Source organism: Microcaecilia unicolor, chromosome 1 (genome assembly GCF_901765095.1).
Source record: "Microcaecilia unicolor chromosome 1, aMicUni1.1, whole genome shotgun sequence".
Classification (NCBI taxonomy): Eukaryota; Metazoa; Chordata; class Amphibia; order Gymnophiona; family Siphonopidae; genus Microcaecilia; species Microcaecilia unicolor.
Window position 1 is genome coordinate 135,654,076 of NC_044031.1, and position 24,859 is coordinate 135,678,934.

The 24,859-nt window shown below is 42.1% G+C and overlaps 1 protein-coding gene across 2 annotated transcripts in view; it reads right to left on the reverse strand.

Moving 5' to 3' along the window:
• Window positions 1–24,859, reverse strand: part of SGCE (sarcoglycan epsilon) — a 94,394-nt gene that overhangs the window by 26,885 nt on the left and 42,650 nt on the right. For both annotated transcript variants that reach the window (XM_030200664.1, XM_030200655.1), the window contains exons 5-6: window positions 20,672–20,834; window positions 614–825 (exon numbers count right to left, since the gene is read on the reverse strand). In XM_030200664.1, the coding sequence (XP_030056524.1) occupies window positions 614–825; window positions 20,672–20,834 (375 nt within the window). The remainder of the gene's footprint in view (window positions 1–613; window positions 826–20,671; window positions 20,835–24,859) is intronic.

Here is a 24,859-nt window from a genome sequence, read left to right on the forward strand (position 1 = left end):
TAAAATAAAGTCTATGGAACAATGAAATCAGGATCCATGTAAAAGATGGAATTGTTGTGTGCTGCTTTCAACCCATCCATAGCCTTGACTCTACTGCTAGCGTCTTGCCAAGATATACTAATTTAATGTCTTGACTGGGTCTTGTTTAAATTGAAATTTAAGAGATTTTGTTGTTCTTTATTTTACATGTAATTCTTATCTTGTTATGACAAATTCAATTTTTTATTATTTCCACTAAAATATCAAAAGAGTTCCTCAAGTTTCATGGCCCGGAAGACAAGCTTTCCCACTCATGCAGATAGCCATTAGCAACTATAATCCATTCCAACTATAATCCATTTCACTTACAATGAACCTCCCACATTTTCTTCCTAATTTACTTATTTTTTTCTCTTACAGACATTTACCCCATATTTAAAGAATACACCTAGGTAGCATAGTTCTTTTATTCAAAGTCTAGCTGCCATTTTTAATAAGGGTTTAGTAAAATTTCTCCCTGAGGGAAGACTTCTAATGATCCCTGCCTTTAGCATGTGTATGGTTTTAATGTGTTCCTGAGTGCTGTGGCCCATGGAAATGCTCCAGTCATTTCTCAGTGTTCAAAGGTACTCACATTCCTTCCCTTCGGCAGCACATGATGTAACCAAGAATTATAAAAAGCACCAGTGCCACTGCAGAGGGCACTGCCAGGGTGAGCAGGAAGTCGGAGTAATAATCTCTGCTTTTCACTGTGTCAGAAGGGGGCTTGTACTCTCCACCATCAGGTAAGATCCCCTCTCTGGGCATCACTTTTGGGGAGACGGAGACCTCCTTTGTTTTATCAACCTGAAAAAATGAAAGGGAAGACAGCTAATTAAAGAAGTTAACTGATAAACTGCACATATGATATTTTACATTTGCTTTTTTAAAAAAAAGCACAATAAGATTATGTTAATCAGCTGACTTAACTTGCTACTTAGATTTTCAGTACAGTTTAGTGAGCCTTTACTACTGTCCTTGGATTCTATAACTTTAAATGTACACATCATATGATTCATACTTTTCCATTCAGGATTCCAAGCCTCAACAAAATCATGGAACCCCGCACAATATGAAATGATCTCAAATCCATATGCAGAGTTCTTTGCAGCTCTTATGCTGAAACTGTGATACTGTAACCTTTGTTCTCATTGTAAGTAGTCCAGTGATCTCAACTCCAGGTTTGACAATCATTAAAGGATCCAGGCACAAACGTTTCGGACATCAATGCTTTCTGGTATTTCACAACCAAAAGATATGAAAGGATCCAAACAGCAAAGATATTTACCTATAGCAGGTCTTATTTGTTACATTTGTATCCCACATTTTCCCATCTATTTGCAGGTTCAATGTGGCTTACATAGTACCGTGAGGCGTACGCCAACTCTGGTAGAGAAACAAATACAAAATGATGTTGTGGTCGAATAAGGTTCATGTGTTACAGACACGTTAGGGAATCATAGAGAGAAAGAGTTAGGTAGTGACCATTATAAGCTTTGGTTTCGTTGTGTTGCAGGGTTCAGGCATTTATGTTGGATCAGTAGGGTGTGCCTTTTTGAACAGGTTGGTTTTTAGTAATTTCCGGAAGTTTAGGTGGTCATACGTTATTTTCACGGCTTTTGGTAGTGTGTTCCACAGTTGTGTGCTTATGTAGGAGAAGCTGGATGCATAAGTTGATTTGTATTTGAGACCTTTGCAGTTTGGGTAGTGGAGATTTAGGTATGTTCGTGTTGATCCGATTGTATTTCTGGATGGTAGGTCTATGAGGTCGGTCATGTATCCCAGGGCTTTGCCGTAGATAGTTTTATGAACCAGGGTGCAGATTTTGAAAACAGTACGTTCCTTGATTGGGAGCCAGTGCAATTTTTCTCGGAGGGGTTTGGCGCTTTTGAATCGCGTTTTTCCAAATATGAGCCTGGCTTCCGTGTTTTGAGCGGTCTGAAGTTTCTTTATGATTTGTTCTTTGCATCCCGCATAGATTCCATCGCAGTAGTCTACATGGCTTAGTACCATTGATTGTATCAAGTTACGAAATGTTTCCCTTGGGAAGAATGGTTTCATGTGTTTGAGTTTCCACACTGAGTGGAACATTTTCTTAGTTGTAGATTTCACTTGGCTCTCAAGTGTAAGGTTATGGTCGATTGTAACGCCAAGGATTTTCAGGCTATCTGAGTTGGGGAGGGTGTAGTCCGGGGTGTTTATATTTGTGGATATGTACGTATTGTATTGGGATGAGAGGATAAGACAGTGTGTTATTTCTGTATTGAGTTTTAGTTGAAATGCATTTGCCCATGAGTCCATGATGTTCAAGCTGAGTTTGATTTCATTGGTGATTTCTGTCAGGTCATGTTTGTAAGGAATATATATTGTAACATCGACTGATTAGATGAATGGGTTGAGACCTTGGTTGGATAAGGACTTGGCTAGTGGAGTCATCATTAGGTTGAAAAGGATCGGTGATAATGGTGATCCTTGAGGTACTCCGCAGTCTGCTTTTCACGGTGATGATATTTGAATTTGATTTCACTTGGTATATTCTCACAAGTGAGTGATGCCGACCTGCAATGCCCAGTCTGGGACTTATGAGTAGCATAAGTACAGCTTTGTGGAGCGTGAGACAGGCTGCACCGCTCAAGCGCAAGCACCTTCTCACCTGCAGTGAGAGCGCAGTCTCCTCAGTTATATAATACAGCAGAAAGGTAAAAATAAGAAAAGAGACAACTCCAAGGGGAGATGGGAGGGATTGTGAGAATATAAGGCCTGCTGTTCTCAGAGAATACCTGCTACAGGTAAGTATCTTCGCTTTCTCTGAGGACAAGCAGCCCTATTTATTCTCACAAGTGGGGAATCCCTAGCATCCAGGCTCACCGAAAACAACAAACATTGGTGAATTGGGCCTTGCAATGGTGAGGACATAACTCAGATTAACCTGAAACTATATACAAACTGCTCCCAGTATCCCAGGGTCTAGCAGTAGCTTGCTTACTGAAGCTCCCAATGCTGGTGCGATGCTCGACATTGATGCCGACACCTCTGACCTTGATGCTGATGCCAATGTCGAGGAACCGAACTGGGTTCCAATCGTCCGATTGCACCAGATACAGCAATTAAAGCCACTGGAAACCTTCACGGGCATGGAAGGAAAAACTTCTTGGCTAAATTAATTTAAGCGATGGTGCTGCCTGAAAAAGAAGCAAGGCACCGAAAAAAGGAAGGGAAAAACCCAGCCAAAATCAAGGCCTAGAAACAGCTGGATGACAACAGAAAAGAAAGGAAACTTAAAACTGGGCAAAACTGGGGGTTCCAAAAGCAAGAACACAAAGGATGAAAAAATTCACCAAAAGGCACAAACAAAGCTCTTTGGACCAAGCAAACTGAGGAGACAGTAAAAAAAAAAAACACACCCTCTCCTCACTGAAGTAGAAAAAGAACTGGGGTGACCGTGCTCTCACTGCAGGCGGCAAGGCACTTGCACATTCAAGGTGAAGCTTGTCTCACGCTCCACAAAGCTGTACTTATGCTAGTCATAAGTCACGGACTGGGTGACGTGGGTTGGCGTCACACACTTGTGAGAATAAATAGGCCTGCTTGTCCTCGGAGAATTTAATTTTAAAACAGGAGAGGAAAAGGAGTATGAACATAATCCTTCCACTATAAAAGTTCCTCAGAAGGCCACATTTGGTCAGTTTTGGGTGTCCAGATATAAAAAAATATATAACATAGGTCACTAAGCCAAAAAAGGGAATTAAAGAGCTCATGTATACTAAAATATTATAACACAAGGAAAAAGCGAAGGTGACTCAATGAAACGATGATGCTGTATATATATGGTCTAGAAGATATACTGATCAACAACAATGATTCTGCGGCTATGTTCTTCCAAGAAACTTTGTGCAAGGAACAATATATTTACAATCAACAGGCAATGTCTTACCACAGTGATAAAGTAAGGAGGTATCCTCTGACATTGAAAGGAAATAGAAACAGAATATGACAGTGGATTAAGACCACTAGACCTTTTTGTTCAGTCCATTATCCTTTCCCGTAGCAACTGTCTATTTGATCTCTGGCTTTACCTTCACTTCCTTTCAAACCTCTTGTTTTCTTGAACTCTTACTGTTTTGTTCTTCCTGAAATGCTGTTCTATGCAGCCAACCGTCTAAGTGTGAAATACTTCCTCACATTACTTCTCATTCTACCATCTTTGATATCATGACCAAGGACTTCCTTTCCACTGAACCTTGCTTCCTGTATATGCATTATTTAGTCCATTGATGTATTTGAAAGTCTCTTTCTCCCCCACCTCCCATCCCAGGTATTTGAGATGCTGATTCTCAATTCATAGGGCTTAGGGTATACACCCTGAACCATTCTGGTAGATCTTCTCTTGACTAACCCTATTCAGTCTATAGTTGTATTCTTTCCAACCTAACAGTTTGTTGGAATGAAATCAAACATAAGAAACTGAGAATATCTGTCTGTCTATCTTGAGGCAAAATAACTCTAAAAGTTTAATAGAACAGAACCAAATAAAGATTGGGGAAAACCAAAGAGAAGACACATTGAGTTAAAAAAAATGGGCCAGATTGAACTGAGGGTTCCAGAAAAATAAAGTCCCCAGAAAATGGCCTAGTGCATTTATATGGAAGAAGATGTGTCAGCATCTGCATCATAGAACATAGACACACTGAAACATACGAGTCAGGCTAATTGAATCCACTTTTAATACTTTGACCACAGTTCATCAGGTCCTACACTCTAGTCTCCAAGTTTTCTTTCTAATTTCCTAATTCCACATGCTCCACAGCGGACCCTTCGCTCTTCCCAACAGCATCTCCTAACTATACCTTCTCATCATCATATTTAGCTTGATGTTATCAGAAATACTTGCTTCGGCGTCATCACTCTGGAATCGTCAACCATTGTCCTTCAGGACTACATTCTCTTTTTAGAATTTTAAAAGCAACCTCACAAGAGCCTTTATTTAGGCCCTTCCGCAAGCTTGATATAATATCTTCTGCAGAGCCGATGCTTAGTCTGCAATAAACAGCCTGCTGCCTCATGTTTTCTCCTCCTCCTTTTGCTCCTTTCCTTGCTACATAGTTTGCAATCATCCTCCCTCTTGTGTTCTCCTTTTGTTCTTCCACTTTGAGGCTCATTTTCAAAGCATTTAGATTTACGAAGTTCCATAGGTTACTATCAGGCTCATTTTCGAAAGAGATAGACGTCCAAAAAGTGACATAAATCGGTATTTGGACGTCCATCTTACAGAAACGTCCAAATCGGTATAATCGAAACCTCATTTTGGATGTCTTTCTCCGAAGTCCATCGGAAGCATGTCCAAATCACAAGGGGGCATATCAGGGGCGTCTTCAAGGCGGGACTTGGGCGATCCTAAGACCTGGACATCTTTCAGCCATAATGGAACAAAGAAAAACGTCCAGGACTAAAACTTAAGACGTTTTGAGCTAGACCTGTTTTTATTACAAATACAGCACAAAATGTTGCCCCGAATGACCAGACGACCACTGGAGGGAATCAGGAATGACCTCCCCTTACTCCCCCAGTGGTCACTAATCCCCTCCCACCCCAAAAAAGTGTGCTGAAGAACATTATTTGCCAGCCTTTATGCCAGCCTCAGATGTCACACTCAGCAGCATGCAGGTCCCTAGAGTAGTTTAGTGGACTTCAGACAGGTGGACCCAGGACCATACCCCCATTACCTGTTACACTTGTGCAGGAAACTGTGAGCCCTCCAAAACCCACCGTACCCACATATAGGTGACCCCTTCACCCATAAGAGCTATGGTAGTGGAGTACAGTTGGGGGTAGTGGGTTTTGGGGGGCTCAGCACACAAGGTAAGGGAGCTGTGTACCTGGGAGCATTTTATGAAGTCCACTACAGTGCCCCCTAGGGTGCCCGACTGCTGTCCTGGGATGTCAGGGGGACCAGTCTACTAAAAATGCTGGCTCGTCCAACATCCCAGTGGCTTGACTTTGGACGTTTTAGACTTGGACATTTTTTTTTTCTATAATGGCTGAAAATCAAAGACATCCAAATCGCAAAACGAACAAATCATAGGACGTCCATGGTATTTTCAAACACAAAAGATGGACGTCCATCTTTTTCGAAAATAACTTTTTCTCCGCTTCGGAATTTGGACGTCTTTGTAAAATGTCCAAATTCTGACTTAGACATTTCTTCGAAAATGCCCCTCCACGTAACTTTGTAAGCCTAAGTGCTTTGAAAATGTGCCTCTTTGTCTCATTTGCTAAGCACTACCCTACCCTTATTCTGATTTACATAAGTATTGCCATACTGGGACAGACTGAAGGTCCATCAACCCCAGCATCCTGTTTCCAACAGTGGCCAGTCCAGGTCACAAGTACCTGGCAAGATCTCAAAAAAGTACAATACATTTTATGCTGCTTATCCTAGAAAAAAGCAGTGGATTTTCTCCAAGTCCATTTTAATAATGGTCTATGGAAGTTTCCTTTAGGAAGCCATTCAAACCTTTTTAAAACCCCACTAAGCTAACTGCTTTTACTAAATTCTCTGGCGACGAATTTCAGAGTTTAATTACTGTGACAAAGCTAGCACGCGGGGCCCCACAGAGAAGCAGCTAATCCCTGAACTACGGTTCCCAGAAGCCCTTGCAAGCAGGAGAGAGGAGGGTAGCCCCAAAAGGGTGGAACGGATTTCCAACCCCAGCAGGGGGAGCAGTGGCTCAGTGCTAGGGGAGCCAGTTACTCCCTGCCCCACTAGAGGGAGAAGGGGAGGTGAAGCTCAGTCCCTTAGCTGCATCGCTGGTATATAATTCCCTCCAGCTGTGAGGGGGGAGAGATTTCTGGGTGGTTCCCAGCCACCAGGAGGGAGAGGAAACTGAGTGAGAGAGAAGCTGCCATGGAGTAGGTGGAGGACAGAAAAGGCCTGCCACTGGAGCTTCCCTGGGGTGGGGAGAGAGAGTAAGCTGCCATGGAGGGTGAGAATGTAGATGTAACCCTGACCAGCACATGAAAGCAGTGTGAGAGGCCACAGGGGTGTGGTACTGTGAGGTAGGAGGAAAGCTGCCAGCCCTGTTTGGTACAGGGTCCTCCAGGGTGCTGTGAAGAGGACAGGGGCATTAAGTAGTGGTTTCCTTTGAAGAGACTGTTTGTGAAAGGGTTGAATTATTGGGATGTATAGAACAGCAGGCTGAACTTTGACTGAGCTCTTCTGAGGGAGAGGGGAGGTAGTCAAAGGAAGTGGGCCTGACCTGTTAAGGAACTGAATGTTGGCTGGAATTGTGGACCCAGCCTGAACCCTGTTTGTGAACTGCATTTCAATTTTGAGAGTGGAACTGAATTGAGAATAAAGCACTTTAGTCCTAAGTCCGTATGGCAGTCTGGTTCTTTTCTGGAAACCTGTGAGCCTAACCGGGCTGCCGGCCCCAACCCAGAGTGGAGGAAGCGGACCCCTTTACATTACGCGTTGAGTGAAGAAACATTTTCTCTGATTCGTTTTAAATTTACTACTTTGTAGTCTCATTGTGTGCCCCCTAGTCCCAGTATTTCTGGAAAGAGTAAACAATCAATTCACGTCTACCCATTCCACTCCACTCACTATTTTATAGACCTCTGTCATATGTCCCCTCAGCCGTCTTCTCCAGGCTGAAGAGCCCTTGACGCTTTAGCCTTTCCTCATAGGGAAGTTGTCCCATCCCCTTTATCATTTTTTTCGCCCTTCTCTGTACCTAATGTAGAACCTTGCATTACATACTATAATTAGGGTTCCTCTTTCCCACATGCATCACTTTGCACTTGCTCACATTAAATGTCATCTGCCATTTAGTTGCCCAGTCTCCCAGTTTTGTAAGGTCCTCTTGTAATTTTTCACAATCCCTTTGCGATTTAACAACTTTGAATAACTTTGTGTCATCAGCAAATTTAATTACCTCACTAGTTACTCCCATCTCTAGATCATTTATAAATATGTTAAAAAGCAGCAGTCCCAGCACAGACCCCCTGGGGAACCCCACTATCTACCCTTCTCCATTGAGAATACTGACCATTTAACCCTACTCTCTGTTTTCTATCCTTCAACCAGTTTTTAATCCACAATAGGACACTACCTCCTACCCATGACTCTCCAATTTCCTCTGGAGTCTTTCATGAGGTATTTTGTCAAACACATTTTGAAAATCCAGATACACAATATTGACCGGCCCACATTTATCCACATGTTTGTTCACCCCTTCAAAGAAATGTAATAGATTGGTGAGGCACGTGTCAGCTTTGAATACCATTTCTGGCACTGGTATCTCCCAAATCTTCCTTGGTGAATACCGAATCAAAGAATTAATTTAATCTCTCCGCTATGGCTTTGTCTTCTCTGCCCTTTTTACCCCTCAGCCATCTAGTGGTCCAACTGATTCTTTTGCAGGCTTCTTGCTTTTAATAAACCTAAAAAAAAATTTACAATGTGAAAAAAATATTGCGTTGGAGGCAAAAACAAAATCCCTCTCTGCCTTCCTTATCAGCGCTTTGCATTTGACTTGACATTCCTTATGCTGTTTCTTATTATTTTCAGTCGGTTCCTTCTTCCATTTTCTGAATTCTTTTAGCTCTAATAGCTTCCTTCACCTCACTTTTTAACCATGCTAGCTGTCGTTTGGTCTTCTTCCTCTTTTTTTAAATACACGGAATATATTTGGCCTGCGCTTCCAGGATGGTATTTTCGAACAGCATCCACACCTGATGTATATTTTTGACCTTTGCAGCTGCTCCTCTAAGTTTTTTTTTTTACCGTTCTTCTCATTTTATCATAGTCTCCTTTTTGAAAGTTAAATGCTAACGTGTTGGATTTTCTGTGTGTACTTACTCCAAAGCCGATATCAAATCTGATCATATTATGATCACTGTTATCAAGTGGCCCCAGCACTATTACCTCCTACACCAGATCATGTGTTCCACTAAGGACTAGGTCTAGAATTTTTCCTCCTCTTGTTGGATCCTGTACCAGCTGATCCATAAAGGAGTCCTTGATTTCATCAAGGAATTTTACCTCCCTAGCATGCCCTGATGTTACATTTACCCAGTCAATATCAGGGTAATTGAAATCACCCATTATTATTCTGTTGCCCAGTTTGTTAGCCTCCCTAATTTCTGATAATATTTCTACATCTGTCTGTTCATCCTGGCCAGATGGGCAATAGTACACTCCTATCACTATCCTTTTCCCCTTTACACATGGAATTTCAATCCATAGGGATTCCAAGATGTTTTGTTTCATGCAGAATTTTCAATTTATTTGATTCAAGGTCCTCTTTAACATACAATGCTATGCCTCCACCAAACGATCCACCCTATCACTATGATATAATTCGGACTCTAGTATAACAGTGTCCCACTGGTCATCCTCCTTCCACCAGGTCTCAGAGATGCCTATTATATCTAAATTTTCATTCAGTGCAATATATTCTAACTCTCCCATCTTATTTCTTAGGCTTCTAGCATTCGCATACAGATATTTCAAATTATGGGCCCTGTTTACTAAGGTACGTTAGTGTTTTTAGCGTGCCTACATTTAGTGCATGCGCTAAACATGTAGGCGCCTATAGGGATATTGTAGGCACATAACATGGTTAACACGCGTTAAAAACGTTAGCATGCCCATAACACTGCTTAGTAAACAGGGCCCTATGTTTGTTATTCCTATTTACATCTTGCTCAGTAGTTGACAGTGTCAATTTGCAACCTTTTGTCTAATTTTTATTTAAGGACACCTACTATTGTCTCTTTTGCAATCTCACTATCGGGATAACATATCTTCCTTGTTTTGGTGATATCTTTTAAAGATACCTTGTTCCAATTCATGCATTTGTGAACAACTGTCGGCCTTCTCCCAGGTTCTAGTTTAAAAGCTGCTCTATCTCCTTTTTAAATGCCGATACCAGTAGCCTGGTCCTTCCCTGGTTAAGGTGGAGCCCATCCTTCCAAAATAGGCTCCCCCTTCCCCAGAATGTTGCCCAGTTCCTTACAAATCTAAACCCCTCCTCCCTGCACCTTCACCTCATCCACACATTGAAACTCTGAAGCTCTGCCTGTCTCTTGGGCTCTGCACGTGGAACAGGTAGCACTTTGGAAAATGCTACCTTAGAGGTTCTGGATTTGATCTTTCTACCTAAGAGACTAAATTTGGCTTCCAGATTCTCTCTCCCACATTTTCCTATGTCATTGGTACCCACATGTACCAAGACAGCGGGCTCCTCCCCAGCACTATCTAAAATCCTATCTAGGTGACGCGTGAGGTCCGCCACCTTCACACAAGATAAGCAAGTGACTAGGCGATCCTCACTTAGGTATTTCTTTTATGATTTTGTGGTATATTAAAATAAATTGAACTTGAACTTAAGGAATTGCTCCTTTTAGATGGCTTCTCCCTTCTTCTTTTCTCTCAAAGTCAAGGACACACAAAGATACAACACACCCACACACAGAAGCATCCACAGACAAAGCACTAACATGCCCACAAACACAGAGATGTCTTGGTTGAGATGGGAAAATTTCAAGATTAGTCTACATACATGGGCTGCATGGAAGAATGACAAGGAAGTCGCTGCTGAAGAAAAGCCATATGGGGCTAGATTCTATAAATGGTGTCTAAAAATCAGTGCCGAAAAAATATGCTTAAGCAGTATTCTATAAGCCGTGCCTAAAGTTCGCCATGGTTTATAGAGTAATGCCTAAACAGAGAAGTCACACGTAAATTTAGGCACTGTGCCTAAATTTACATGCAGAGCACCAATATTCTATAATTATGCATGTAACTCAAAACCATGCCCCTGATCCACCCTGAAATGCCCATGACCCTCTATAGCATCAAACAAATCTTACCATGAATAATCTACTTCAGTGGATTTTATTTAAAATTGTTGTAGTATGAAAAAAACAATATGTCCTTAAGTATTATTATATCATATAAGAAAAGATGTGTGAGGCAAGGTGGATTAGAAGGCGTACTGGCTCACTATGGACTCTTTTATAACAGATGGTCTAAAAAATGGTTATCTGGTGTTGGAAAAATATTTTGCTTTTTTGTTTTTAGTAGTTGAGTATTAAATGAAGGTCAACTATTTTAAATCTAAACCTAAGAAAACAAAGGTATTATGGTGGCAGGAAGTGAACAACAAACCAAGAAGTGGGAAAGGAGGGCGGGCTAGACAAGCCACAAGTTCAAGAGATAAAATTTATTACACAAAATCAAATGTCAAGACTCGACATGGCAACATGTTGTGGCATAAAAAGTGCCTGCCTCAGGAGTCCAGAAGTAACAACAAAAACACTTCACAAATGTAAAATATAAAAAAAACTTAACAATACAATGTACATAAATGATTCATACATTTTATATATATATATATATATATATATATATATATATATATATATATATATATATGACATTAATAATACATATATGATCAAAATATCATAAAACGTGGTGACATTAAGTTTTAAAAATTAAAATTGGAATTGGAAGTAATCAGCGGTTAGTGAACTGAAGATAATAAATAATATTACCTTACTGATATGCTTATGTAAAGAAAAAGAGAACGTGAGTTCTAAAACAGTCATCAAGAAGTATTAAAACATTGGAATAGAAACATAGAAACATGACGGCAGATAAAGGCCAAATGACCTATCCAGTCTGCCCATCCTCTGTAACCCCCAATTCGACCTGTTCCTAAGCAATCCCACATGCTTATCCCATGCCTTTTAAAATTCTGGAACAGTCCTCGACTCCACCACCTCCACCGGGAGGCCATTCCACGCCTCCACCACCCTTTCTGTGAAATAATACTTCCTTAGGTTACTCCTAAGCCTATTCCCTCTTAACTTTGTCATGTGCCCCCTCATTCCAGAGCTCTCCTTCATTTGAAAAAAAGCTCTCTTCCTGTACATAAATGCCCTTGAGATATTTAAACATTTCTATCATGTCTCCTCTCTCCCTCCTCTCTTCCAGCGTATACATGTTGAGGTTCATAAGCCTGCCCCTATAATTTTTGCATTCAAGACCATTTACTAATTTCGTAGCCGCCCTCTGGACTGACTCCATCCTGTTTATATCTTTCCGTAGGTGCGGTCTCCAGAACTGTACGCAGTACTCCAAATGGGGCCTCACCAGAGACTTATCAACGGCACTATCACCTCCTTTTTCTTGCTGGTCATGCCTCTCTTTATGCACCCAAGCATCCTTCTGGCTTTGACCGTTGCTTTTTTTTACCTGTTTGAAAGCTTTAAGGTCATCAGACACAATCACCCCCAAGTCCCGCTCTTCCTTCGCACACTGAAGCACTACTCCCCCTATACTGTACCGTTCCCTCGGATTTTTGCGACCCAAGTGCATCACCCTGCATTTTTTGGGATTAAACCTTAGTTGCCAAATATCGGTCCATTTCTCTAGCTTCGCTAGGTCCTTCCTCATGTCATTCACATCCTCCAGGGTGTCCACCCTGTTGCCGAGTTTAGTATCATCCGCAAAGAGACAAACCTTACCAGACAGCCCCTCCGCAGTATCGCTGACAAAGACGTTAAAAAGAGCCGGCCCTAGGACCGATTCCTGCGGTACTCCACTGATGACATCCTTTTCTTCAGAGCAAGCTCCATTTACCACTACCCTCTGTCTCCTACCAGTCAACCAATTGTTAACCCAATCCGTTACTCTAGGTCCCATACCGAGGGCACTCAATTTATTTATCAGTCGCCTGTGCGGAACCGTGTCAAAGGCTTTGCTGAAATCCAAGTATACCACATCAAGCGCCCCTCTCACATCCACCTGTTTGGTCACTCAGTCGAAGAAGACAGTCAGATTTGTCTGACACGACCTGCCACTAGTGAAGCCATGCTGCAAATGTACAATTAAAAAAACTGAACTAATGGTGCGGAAATAAAAATGAGATTATGCAGTTGAATGAAAATAATGAAGTGGTCTACCAAAAATGATGAGGGAAAAAAGGGTTATATAGATATAATGGTGAAATGGGCAGTACTGAAGTGATGCACATACAAAATGTGAATCTGAGCCAAATATCTCAGGAAGTGTATTAATAAAGCTACCTTAGGGCCTTATTTACTAAGCAGTTTTATAGGCGTGTTAACATTTTTAATGTGCGTTAACCATATATGTGACTACAATATCCCTATAGGCGCCTACATGGTTAGTGCGCGCGCCAAGTGTAGGCACACTAAAAACACTAACGCACCTTAGTAAACAGGGCCCTTAGTGCATATATGAAAATTTTAGAGTAGGCATACCTTTAAAAAGACTGTGCATGCATGACCAATGCAGTATAGAAAAATGTATGGCAGTTCACACCTAATACTTCTTTAGTTGAAAAGAAAAAATGACAGATTTGGCCCTGAATCAATTAAAAAAAAAAAGAAAACAACTGGAACAAAAGACAAGCCCCTAATATTGTGATGCAAAAAGAGAAAGGTGACTGAAAGTGCTTGTATGTTGCAGATAAAACATTCTCCTTAAATACATAATAAAAGATAATGAAAAAAGTAGTGACAAAAAAGTAACAAGCAATACAAAACAGATCCTGCTGAATTGTGGATGTAACAGAAAATAAAAGGCAATCCAAAATAGAAGGTGTATTGAGGATGAAAACACTCAGTTCCAGCAGAAAATGACGATGAAAAAAACAAACAAAAAAAAGTGAGCGCTCTGTGCTGAACAAGTCTGCTGTGAACACGCCGCATGAAAGGAAGTGTGGGTTGTCAAAAGTACAGCTTGGGAAAAAGAACCACAAACAGTGCGGACAGAGGTGTAGGCTGGCAATTGCTGAAAGTGCAGCTCAGAAGAAAAGAGTTACCATTGGCAGGAAGTGAACAAGCAGGGAATCCAAAGTACAAGAATCAGACACGTGCAAAAAACACAATGAGCCTCCAAGGATGGACAGCACCTAAAATTTATTGAAAAGAGTCCGTTAATAAATTTTAGACGCTATCCATCCTTGGAGACTCACCATGCCTTTGCATGTGTCAGGAAGTGAACAAAATATCCCTGATAATGTTCCTTTTCTGGGGAGTATGCCAATCCTCTTATCTTTATATCTTTGTAGCCCTGGAGTGATAATTGATTCACATTTATCTATGGTAACTCATTGTGGCAACTAAGATCAATTTAGACAGATTAAAGCACATGTATCAGAATAAAATTTGTGCATATTACAAGCAGAAATGATTTCACAGTTGAATTATTGCAATTTGATATATGCAGGTGCTATTAAAAAAAATCTTTGACAAGAAAGCAATTTATTCATAATACCCCAGATTCTATATATCGCGCCAAGGTGTCCACGTGGAAATTGAAGCGTATTCCATAATAATGCATGTAACCCAATTGGTTAACAAGGTTAATTAGCAAGCAATCATTGACACTAATTGACTAATTAGATTTTACGCACAGAACTGTCTAAGCATATTCTAAGTCTCATAGTTGAAAAGTGGGCGTGGAATGGGTAGGTCTTGGGCATTTCTACAACTATGCATATTGTTATAGAATACCTAGTTCGCACCTAATTTAAGAGTCAGCATTTACACCAGTTTTTACTTGGCATAACTGCCAACAACTAAATGTAGTCGTGCGGACTGGCACTCAGCATATTCTATAAACTGCACAGTAATTTAGGCTTATTCTATAAAGTTTGCCTAAATTAAGGAATACTTTATAGAATGCACTTAGGCGAATTTCATTTCAGTGCCGAATTTTTAGGAACAAGGGGGGCATACAATGAAGGTGGAAGGGGACACACTCAGAAGTAATCTGAGGAAATGCTTCTTCACAGAAAGGGTGGTGAAGTCATGGAATGGCCTCACAGTAGAGATGAAAACAGTATCTGAATTCAAGAGAGCTTGGGACAAGTACATAGGATCTCTGAGGAAGAGGAAGGGATGGTGGATGGTATGGATAGGCCATAGGGTCTTTATTTGTCTACATTTTTCTAGCTATGTTTTTATGACAAAAGCAGAAGGCTGTCTCTGTTATTCAGATTATTTTCTGTACTTCAACATATTTTACACAAGGCTGCATCTAAGCCTCTGCACTATTATCAGGAAAAGATGTGTATACTGCACAGAGCAGTGTACGTTGATGAATCCTGAGAGGGTAATCTATCTCCTTGTTATCTAGATTAGATACAAGTAGTATGTCCATAGCATTTGTCAAATTTGACAGGTGCCACACCCAGAAATGAGGACACGCCTAAGCCATGCTCACCTATGCCCCTTTTGATGATGTCACCAACCAAACCACACCCAAGCACCACCCCCAGGGGTAATGTTACTACTATGATGTCTTGACCCCCCACCCAAAACACAACACTTTTGCATAACCACACCCTTTGCCCTACCTTATTTGCATAGCCCCTCCTCAAACTCACTCCTTTTGATGATGTCACAGGAAGTGACATCATAGCTGCACATCTTCAAGATGGCGGCCGCCACTGTATGCATCACATCACTTCCAGTTTCCACTACTAGCCACCATCTTAAATGGGGTAATGTGATAGGAAGTGATGTCAAAAAAACCCCGACACTGCTCCCTACAGCACCAGCAGAATTTAGTCACGCATGCACACCTTAACCTTTTTTTCCTCACAGGAAAGAAAATAGACATTTTTGTTTTGTTTTTCTTATTTTTTTAATTTCAAAAATGATTGTGCTTACTTTTAAAGCTGTTTTTACTAAATGACAGCCGTTTTAGGTTTTAAAACAAAAAGAATATACCAATCGTCCGCCTCCTCTTTGCTTTTAGCTCACATACGAATGCAAGAGGAGGCCCCCCTCCTGTTTTCAAGAGAGATCATGTCCTAAAACGCTGAAGTCAGGCAGAAAAAATGCCAGGGGGTCTGTTTTTGTAAGAGATGAGCTGGTAGTGTCAGGATTTTTTTAATGTCACTTCATATCACATGACCCCATTCAAGATGGCAGCTAGTCGTGGAAACAGGAAGTGACATGATGCATACAGTGGTGGCCACCATCTTGGGAAAGGGGGTGTGGCTATGACACTTCCTGTGACATCCCCCAAAGCGGAAGGGTTGGTGTGGGACTGTGCAAAAGAGGGTGGGGTTGGGGGAGGGGTTATGCAAATAAGGCAGAACAAGGGGCATGGTTATACAAATGCGCAAAGTTTGGACAGGTTCAATACTTCATATCCAGTGATAACATACCTAGGGGCGGGAAGTGGGTGTGACTTGGGCATGTCCTCACTTCTGATTGGCTGAAAACAGGAAGTGGGCATGGGCACCTGTCACATTTGACGTAAGCTATAGACATATACTACTGATGCATTTAGGTTATTTAGTTAGTTAGTTATTACGATTTATGTACCGCCTATTTGAAAGAATTCACTCAAGGCGGTGTACAGTAAATTTAGACTTACTAACTGGATTTCAAGCATGCTGACTTTAGTAAAATGGGGGAATACCTAAGGAAGGAGCTGATGGGCTGGGAGGACATACGAGAAGTGGAAGGACAGTGGTCCAGGCTGAAAGAAGCTATAAATAAGACCACAAAACTTTATGTAAGGAAAGTAAATAAAAGCAAGAGAAAAAGGAAACCGCTATGGTTCTCCAAGCAAGTGGCTGAGAAAATAAAGGCTAAAGAGTTGGCGTTCCAGAAATACAGAAAAACTCAAGATGAGGAACACGGTGAGGAATACCGAAGGAAACTGAAAGAAGCCAAGAGAGAGATACGTCTGGCGAAAGCACAAACGGAAGAACAAATGGCTAGAAACGTAAGGAGGGGTGACAAAAATTTCTTCAGGTATATTAGTGAAAGGAGAATGACTAAAAAGGGAATTGTGAGACTAAAAGATCCTGCAAACCGCTATGTAGATAATGATGAAGAAAAGGCAAATTTGCTAAATAGATACTTTTGTTCTGTTTTTACTGAAGAAAATCCGGGAGAAGGACCATGATGGACTGGCAAAAGTTCATTTGAGAATGGAGTGGATATAGCACCGTTCACGGAAGAGAGTGTGTATCAACAACTAGAAAAACTAAAGGTGGACAAAGCCATGGGACCGGATGGGATCCACCCCAGGATATTGAGGGAGCTCAGAGAGGTTCTGGCGGGTCCTCTTAAACATTTGTTTAATAAATCCTTAGAAATGGGAGAGGTTCCGAGGGATTGGAGGACGGCGGAGGTGGTCCCTCTTCACAAAAGTGGTGATAGGGAAGAAGCTGGAAACTACAGGCCGGTAAGCCTGACTTCGATTATTGGAAAAGTAATGGAAGCGATGCTGAAGGAAAGGATAGTGAATTTCCTGGAAGAAAATGAGTTGCAAGATCCGAGACAACATGGTTTTACCAAATGAATCTCATTGAATTCTTTGATTGGGTGACCGGAGAATTGAACCGTGGACTTTCTATAGACGTAATCTACTTAGATTTCAGCAAGGCTTTTGACACGGTTCCCCACAGGAGGCTCTTAAATAAACTGGATGGGCTGAAGATAGGACCCAAAGTGGTGAACTGGATTAGGAACTGGTTGACGGACAGGCGCCAGAGGGTGGTGGTGAATGGAGTTCGCTTCGGAGGAGGGAAAGGTGAGTAGTGGAGTGCTCAGGGATCGGTGCTGGGGCCAATTCTGTTCAATATATTTGTGAGTGACATTGCCGAAGGGTTAGAAGGTAAAGTTTGCCTATTTGCGGATGATACTAAGATTTGTAACACAGTGGACACCCCGGAGGGAGTGGAAAACATGAAAAAGGATCTGAAAAAGCTAGCAGAATGGTCTAAGGTTTGGCAATTAAAATTCAATGCGAAGAAATGCAAAGTGATGCACTTAGGGAGTACAAATCCAAGAGAGGCGTATGTGTTAGGCGGTGAGAGTCTGCTAGGTACGGATGGGGAGAGGGATCTTGGGGTGATAGTATCTGAGGATCTGAAGGCGATGAAACAGTGTGACAAGGCGGTGGCCGTGGCTAGAAGGTTACTAGGCTGTATAGAGAGAGGTGTGCCCAGCAGAAGAAAAGAGGTGTTGATGCCCCTGTACAAGTCGTTGGTGAGGCCCCACCTGGAGTATTGTGTTCAGTTTTGGAGGCCGTACCTTGCTAAGGATGTAAAAAGAATTGAAGCGGTGCAAAGAAAAGCTACGACGATGGTATGGGATTTGCGTTACAAGACGTATGAGGAGAGACTTGCGGACCTGAACATGTATACCCTGGAGGAAAGGAGAAACAGGGGTGATATGATACAGACGTTCAAATATTTGAAAGGTATTAATCCGCAAACAAACCTTTTCCGGAGATGGGAAGGCGGTAGAACGAGAGGACATGAAATGAGATTGAAGGGGGGCAGACTCAAGGAGAATGTCAGGAAGTATTTTTTCACGGAGAGGGTGGTGGATGCTTGGAATGCCCTCCCACGGGAGGTGGTGGAGATGAAAACGGTAACGGAATTCAAACATGCGTGGGATAAACATAAAGGAATCCTGTGCAGAAGGAAGGGATCCTCAGGAGCTTAGCCTAAAATGAGTGGCAGAGCTGGTGGTTGGGAGGCGGGGCTAGTGCTGGGCAGACTTATACGGTCTGTGCCGGGGCTGGGTTGGGAGGCGGGACTAGTGCTGGGCAGACATATACGGTCTGTGCAGGGGCTGGTGGTTGGGCGGCGGGGATAGTGCTGGCCAGACTTATACGGTCTGTGCCAGAGCTGGTGGTGGGAGGCGGGACTGGTAGTTGGGAGGCAAGGATAGTGCTGGGCAGACTTATACAGTCTGTGCCAGAGCTGGTGGAGGGAGGCGGGAGTTGGTGGTTGGGCGGCGGGGATAGTGCTGGCCAGACTTATACGGTCTGTGCCAGAGCTGGTGGTGGGAGGCGGGACTGGTAGTTGGGAGGCAAGGATAGTGCTGGGCAGACTTATACAGTCTGTGCCAGAGCTGGTGGAGGGAGGCGGGAGTTGGTGGTTGGGAGGCGGGGATAGGGCTGGCCAGACTTATACGGTCTGTGCCCTAAAGAGGACAGTACAAATAAAAAAGTAGCACATAGGAATTTATCTTCTTGGGCAGACTGGATGGACCGTGCAGGTCTTTTTCTGCCCTCATCTACTATGTTACTATTAATGCATACTATTTATTGCAAGCCTATTGTTGTCAGTGGAATCCTTGTACTGACTAGGGGGCATGTTTACTAAGCTAGTTAAGCAGCTAGCACAGCTTTTACCATGCATTAGATGTTAGCATGGATTCGTGCTAACAGCCAGAGCCACCGACAGACAAAGCCGGGCCCAGGGCAAACAATCTTAAGGGCTTCCCCTCTGCCCCTGCTGTCGCTGATGTACACTCCCACGGTCAGCCATATGTCCCTCTCCCCCTTTCCTGCTTTTTGACATCTCTCTCCCTCCCTTCCCTTGTATACAGGCTGGCATCTCTTTTACCCTTCTTCCTGCCCCCCTCGCGGTCCAGTATCGCTTTTGTCCTTCTCTCAACCCCTTGGCGGTCCTCCAGCATTTCTGTGGGCTACCAGCAGCGTTAAGAAGGAGAGCAAGCTGTCTCCAACTGGCCCTGAAAGCAATTCCTCTGCTGTATTTCACCTATGCGGACACAGGAAGTTATGTCAGAGGAGGTGAGACACAACAGATGGAATGCCTCCAGGACCAGCTGGAGGCAGCTTGCTCTCCTTATTGATGCTGCTGGCAGCCTGCAGAAATGGTGTAAGACCACCAAAGGGGAGGAGGGAAGATTAGAGTGATACTGGACTGCGCAGGGCAGGAGGAAGAGTGAAAAAATGCTGATCACATCTACCAAAACCAGGGTGGCAAGCCATTTGTTTGGGGTGGCACTTGCCACCCCTTAGCAACACCTCAGCAACACCTCTGTTTCTATGGCCAGTGCCAGACTGTTCTTGGAGGCTGGGCCCTGGGAATCTTGCCCCTCCCCCCCGGCGGCCCTGCTAACAGCTAACATACATTGTAACAGCCAGTGTGCAGTGTGTGGGTGCGACAAGGGTGGAGCAGAGGCGTGACAGCTAGCATGCAGATCAGTGCTGCATTCTAACTGCCATGACTGCAAAGAAGTGGCTAACAGCAGTGTGGTACCCGGTCATATTTGAAAGAAGAAGTGCCACGGTGCGTACCTCCCTACAGACATCTTCCCCATTCTGATCCTATTTCAAGTGTCAAAATCCCCCCCTGGAATCCCCTGTTCTGATCCCCCCATCATCAAACCCCACCCTCATCCAATCTCCCCTGCCCATCAAAAAGCACCACCTCAAAAAAACAAGCCCATCTCTCCCCAGAGGCTGACCCCACCCTGAGGTCTCCATGGTAGTTCAGTAGCCCAGGGTTGGAGTTCTTCCCCGTCACTTCCACTCTAGGACTACACTGGGTCTAAAATGGTGCTGACAACCCCTAGTGGTAGTCTATTAGTACTACCACTAGGGGGGGCACCCTTCCATATAAAATAAAAGGCTGCCCCTTGAGGTAGTACCATGAAATTAACTGCTATGAATCATCAGCGCCATTTACTGAATCTGGCCCTTAATGCAAAACTTACCACACTTTAGTAAGCATGCCTCAAAGTACCTGATTTGTCTCTTAATTATCTCATGATCTTCACACATGAGCACAGCATCCCACGGGCCTTTGGCAAACATGAAAACACTCACCAAAGAAATTTTGCACCAATCTATATGGAACTGAGCACGAAATTTTTTATCACAGCTGATGAGGGGTTCCATCTCTTGGCTGCACCGTAACTGGTTTTGAGGATTCTTCACTTCCCGTAAGCATGAAGAGAAAGAAGCATCTGCACCAACCGTTACATAAACACTAGAGAACAAAAATTAAGGACAGCAAATCAAGTTTCTCATTCATTTACTGTAATCTTATTCAAATCTTTTAGCCTTACACTGACACTAAATTTGCATATGTCATCTCTGAATAGCTTGACTTAATTAAGAATGATGAAGCATCTTGTGAAGAAGCTGATCCAAATTGTTTTTTCTGCAGCAGCTGGATGTGAAACATTTAGCAACAATGTGTGTCATGCTTTGCGTAGTATAATGCATGGAAAATATTTATGCTTATGCCACAAGTAAATTCATCTTTTAAAATGATATGCCAAATGTAAACAGAGAAAAACAATACAATCCATACAACAGATGGTTTATAAATGCAAAGCAAATACAAAAGTGGCTTAACCAACTAACCACACAACTGTTATCAATAAGTAAATTGGTATATGCAAAAACAAAGAGCAGATACTTATTTAATTAACATATATCTTCAAGCACACATCTATAAATAAAAATAAAAACAGACACAGATTAACAGCTCATACCACACATAAAATCATAATCCAAAGTTAAAAATGTAAAATTACATGCAGCATTTCACACTGGGAACAAGCATAAAGGCACACTGTTTAACCACGAAGTGCCTAGCCCACACAACTACAGCATTCTAAAACTGTTAGTACACTTCAGTATTTCTGCTACAAGGCTAAACTTTAATACTAACTTCTGGCATTCTGGTTTCTAGAGGGGGGGGGGGACGGTGGCGGGGGTTCAGTGCCCTGAAACTACCTGCCAATTGTATGCCTGGAGTTAACAGTCCATGCTTGTCTGTTCTTGGAATTTAATTCAGTTGATCCGAGAGAACCTGGCCAGGAACCTGACACCTAAAGCTGAAACAATAGATTAAGGTCCATAATGCTATACACTGTACCTCTAGCCATGCAAGCATCTTCAACATCTATGAGTATAGTACCAGTTATCAGATATGGTATCATAGAGCAGTGGCTCTCGACCGGTGTGTCGGGACACATTGGTGTGTCCTGAAGAAGTGGGAGGTGTGTTCCTTGAAATATCCATAACTGGTCTCTATTTCTGCTTCTTGACTACCATGCTGCCATCAGTCCCAAATACAAATGCTGCAGGTCTGCTTTCCATATGTTCTGTTTGCTACATAGTTTCTGAGTATTTGCAGGGTCTTATGTTACTTCACAATATCTGGCAGTAGAGGGATCTTATGTTGCTGTTACTGAGGTGACATCAGAATTTGAAAAAAAAAAACATTTGTTTTGTATGATAAGCTATATAGACTCAAGAATGGATAAAAGTTTCTTGACTTGACAGTAAGATTATTATGAAGTTGCTTACTATACAATCCCATATGGAAAAACTGCATGCAACTCATCAGTCCAAAATTTCTCATTGAAAAGGTAAAGATCAAAGAAATGTAATAACTCTTTGTTTTATAAACTGTTATTAAATTCTGTTTAAGAATATTTTATATTTATATTTGCCTTTCATAGGGCCCTGTTTACTAAGGTGCACTAGCATTTTTAGCGCATGGTAAAAACACTAGCATGCCTATAGCACTGCTTCATAAACAGGGCCCATAAATTTTAACAATCAAATATTTAGCTGTGAATTTTAGTGTTCAGTGTGTCACCCTCATGAACATTGTCAGATGTGTCACAACAGAAGAAAGTTTGAGAACCACTGTTATAGAGAAACATATACTGATGGAGAAGTAAACTCGCAGGCAACAGGCCACAATTAAGAGTGTTTTATGATACCCTCCTTCTAACAGTAATATCATTGTTGTTGTCAGTACTGGATGAGAGGTGAAAAGTTATATTTCTTGTTCTGAGTGCTGTTTCCTTATAGTACATTAATAACTAAACACCACACATGACAATTAAAATTGTGAACTCCTTTCTTTCTAAAGGGCAACTACCAACAGTATTGAAAAGGGCAGTGGTTCACCCTTTGTTAAAAAATAATAACCTTGACCTTGACAAACTTGAAAGTTACCGGCCAGTATACAACATCCCATTCCCGCTAGATCTATGTCAATCTGGATTCAAACCCGGTTATGGAACAGAAATGGTCCTTGTATACCTACTAGATGATATTCACAGAAACCGAGACAGGGGATTTGCCTCGGTGTTAGTACTGCTAGATTTCTCAGCAGCTTTTGACCTTGTGGATCATGATATCATGCTAGCACGACTGGCAGAAACACGTATCAATGAAACAGTACTTGCGTGGTTCAGATCCTATCTGTCAGACAGACAACAATCCATAATATTTGGCAGCACCTCATCGCCACCATGGGCACTGACCAGCGTGGTATCACAAGGATTGATACTGTCACCAATTCTGGTCAATATCTACCTCAAGTCACTGGCCAAGTTGATTCGGTCAATGGACACTCAGTTCTACATCTGCGTGGATGATGTGCAGCTACTCATACATTGAACCTGACTTACCTACAGCCCTGAATAAACTGATTACCTGTCTAACATCAATTCAAAAATGGGCTAAGCACAACAAACTTTGCCTGAACCCAAGTAAAACTGAGCTGCTCTGGATGCCTAACACAAGTGGACACATACCTGACATCAAAATTACAAGTCAGGAACCCTGGAATACAGTTAGATTCAACACTTATTCTGATTTCCCAAATCCATTCAACTTTCAACAGCTGCTTCTACTATTTACGACAACTATGCTGCTTCTCTCCTTTCATCGAAAAGGAAAATCTTATCCCAGTTGTGCATGCCATGTTAATATCAAGACTGGATTACTGTAATGCACTCTACAATGGTCTGACTACAAAGGGTCTGCACCAGCTCCAATTGATTCAAAATGCTGTAGCCAGACTCATAAAAGGTTGCAAGCACACCATTTTTGCAAAAACTTCATTGGCTACCAGTACAATACAGGGCTAAATTTAAAACTCTATGTCTGATCTTCAAGGCCCTTAAAGGAAATGGCCCCAAGTACTTGAAGAAAAGGATGACCCTCTACACACTTCCAAAGTCACTAAGGTCCTCCAAGGGGTATCTCTAACCACACCCTCTCTAAAAGATATTACATGACATGATACTGTAGGAATATTTACCTGCTATCTCACCTTTGCTGGTCTGGGGCCTATAGAAGCCTGAACCATTCTCTTATACCAATATGGATTCTACAGCCTGTAGCGTGAATATATCTGTAACAACCAGAAACCAGCTTTTCTACAGAAGAACATTATTGCTGGGCATATCATGATGACTTCATCCAAGGACATTTGTTGCAAACTAGCCTCCGGTTATCTCCTGAAAAGAACAGAGAAGAGTAACAGACACAGATGGCTCCAGGAGTATGAGATCCGTCAGGGAGGTTTGCATGCTGTCTGATAACAGTTTCTTTGCTATAACAAAGCTCTCTTCATGACTATGAATTTGGCTGGACATTATTGCACCATATGTGACTGGTCCATAGGTATCATCTGTCCCAGAAAGATGTCAATGTTGGACTGAAGAGAAAGGAGAACACCAGAAGACTTGTTGGGGATTAGATGGATCTGAGAGAGAGCAAGAGACTGATTTTCTAAACACTGCATACCTTGTAACAAACTGACAAGGTTAGCTCAGCTACAATACATGGCCTCATCCGAAAGACTGTGCCATCTGTATCCAGAATACAGACCCTGGACTTTATTCCTGGACTGAGAGACTCACTGGGGTTTCAGCTTGAGGCTCAGAGGAGGAATCTGATTCTTTACTATTGGAAGTCTGCCACACGGACTACGGGGTAAGAGATATGTAGGATATACTACCTATGGTCAGGGGATAGTTATTCCACGGTTTTATCTGTAATAGATTGGTTTCCAGGACTGATGGTCAGTGAATTATTAGCTGCTAAGTGTATTTTGTACAAGACATATTAGTAGTGTAAGTTTTCATAATTAGGATATCAGTATTGTGATTAGTTGTGTGATCACTTATTTAGATAGTTTCTTTGGCTAATCATATTTCCTTGTATATATCTTGGTGATAATCTATTTTTGTAATACAA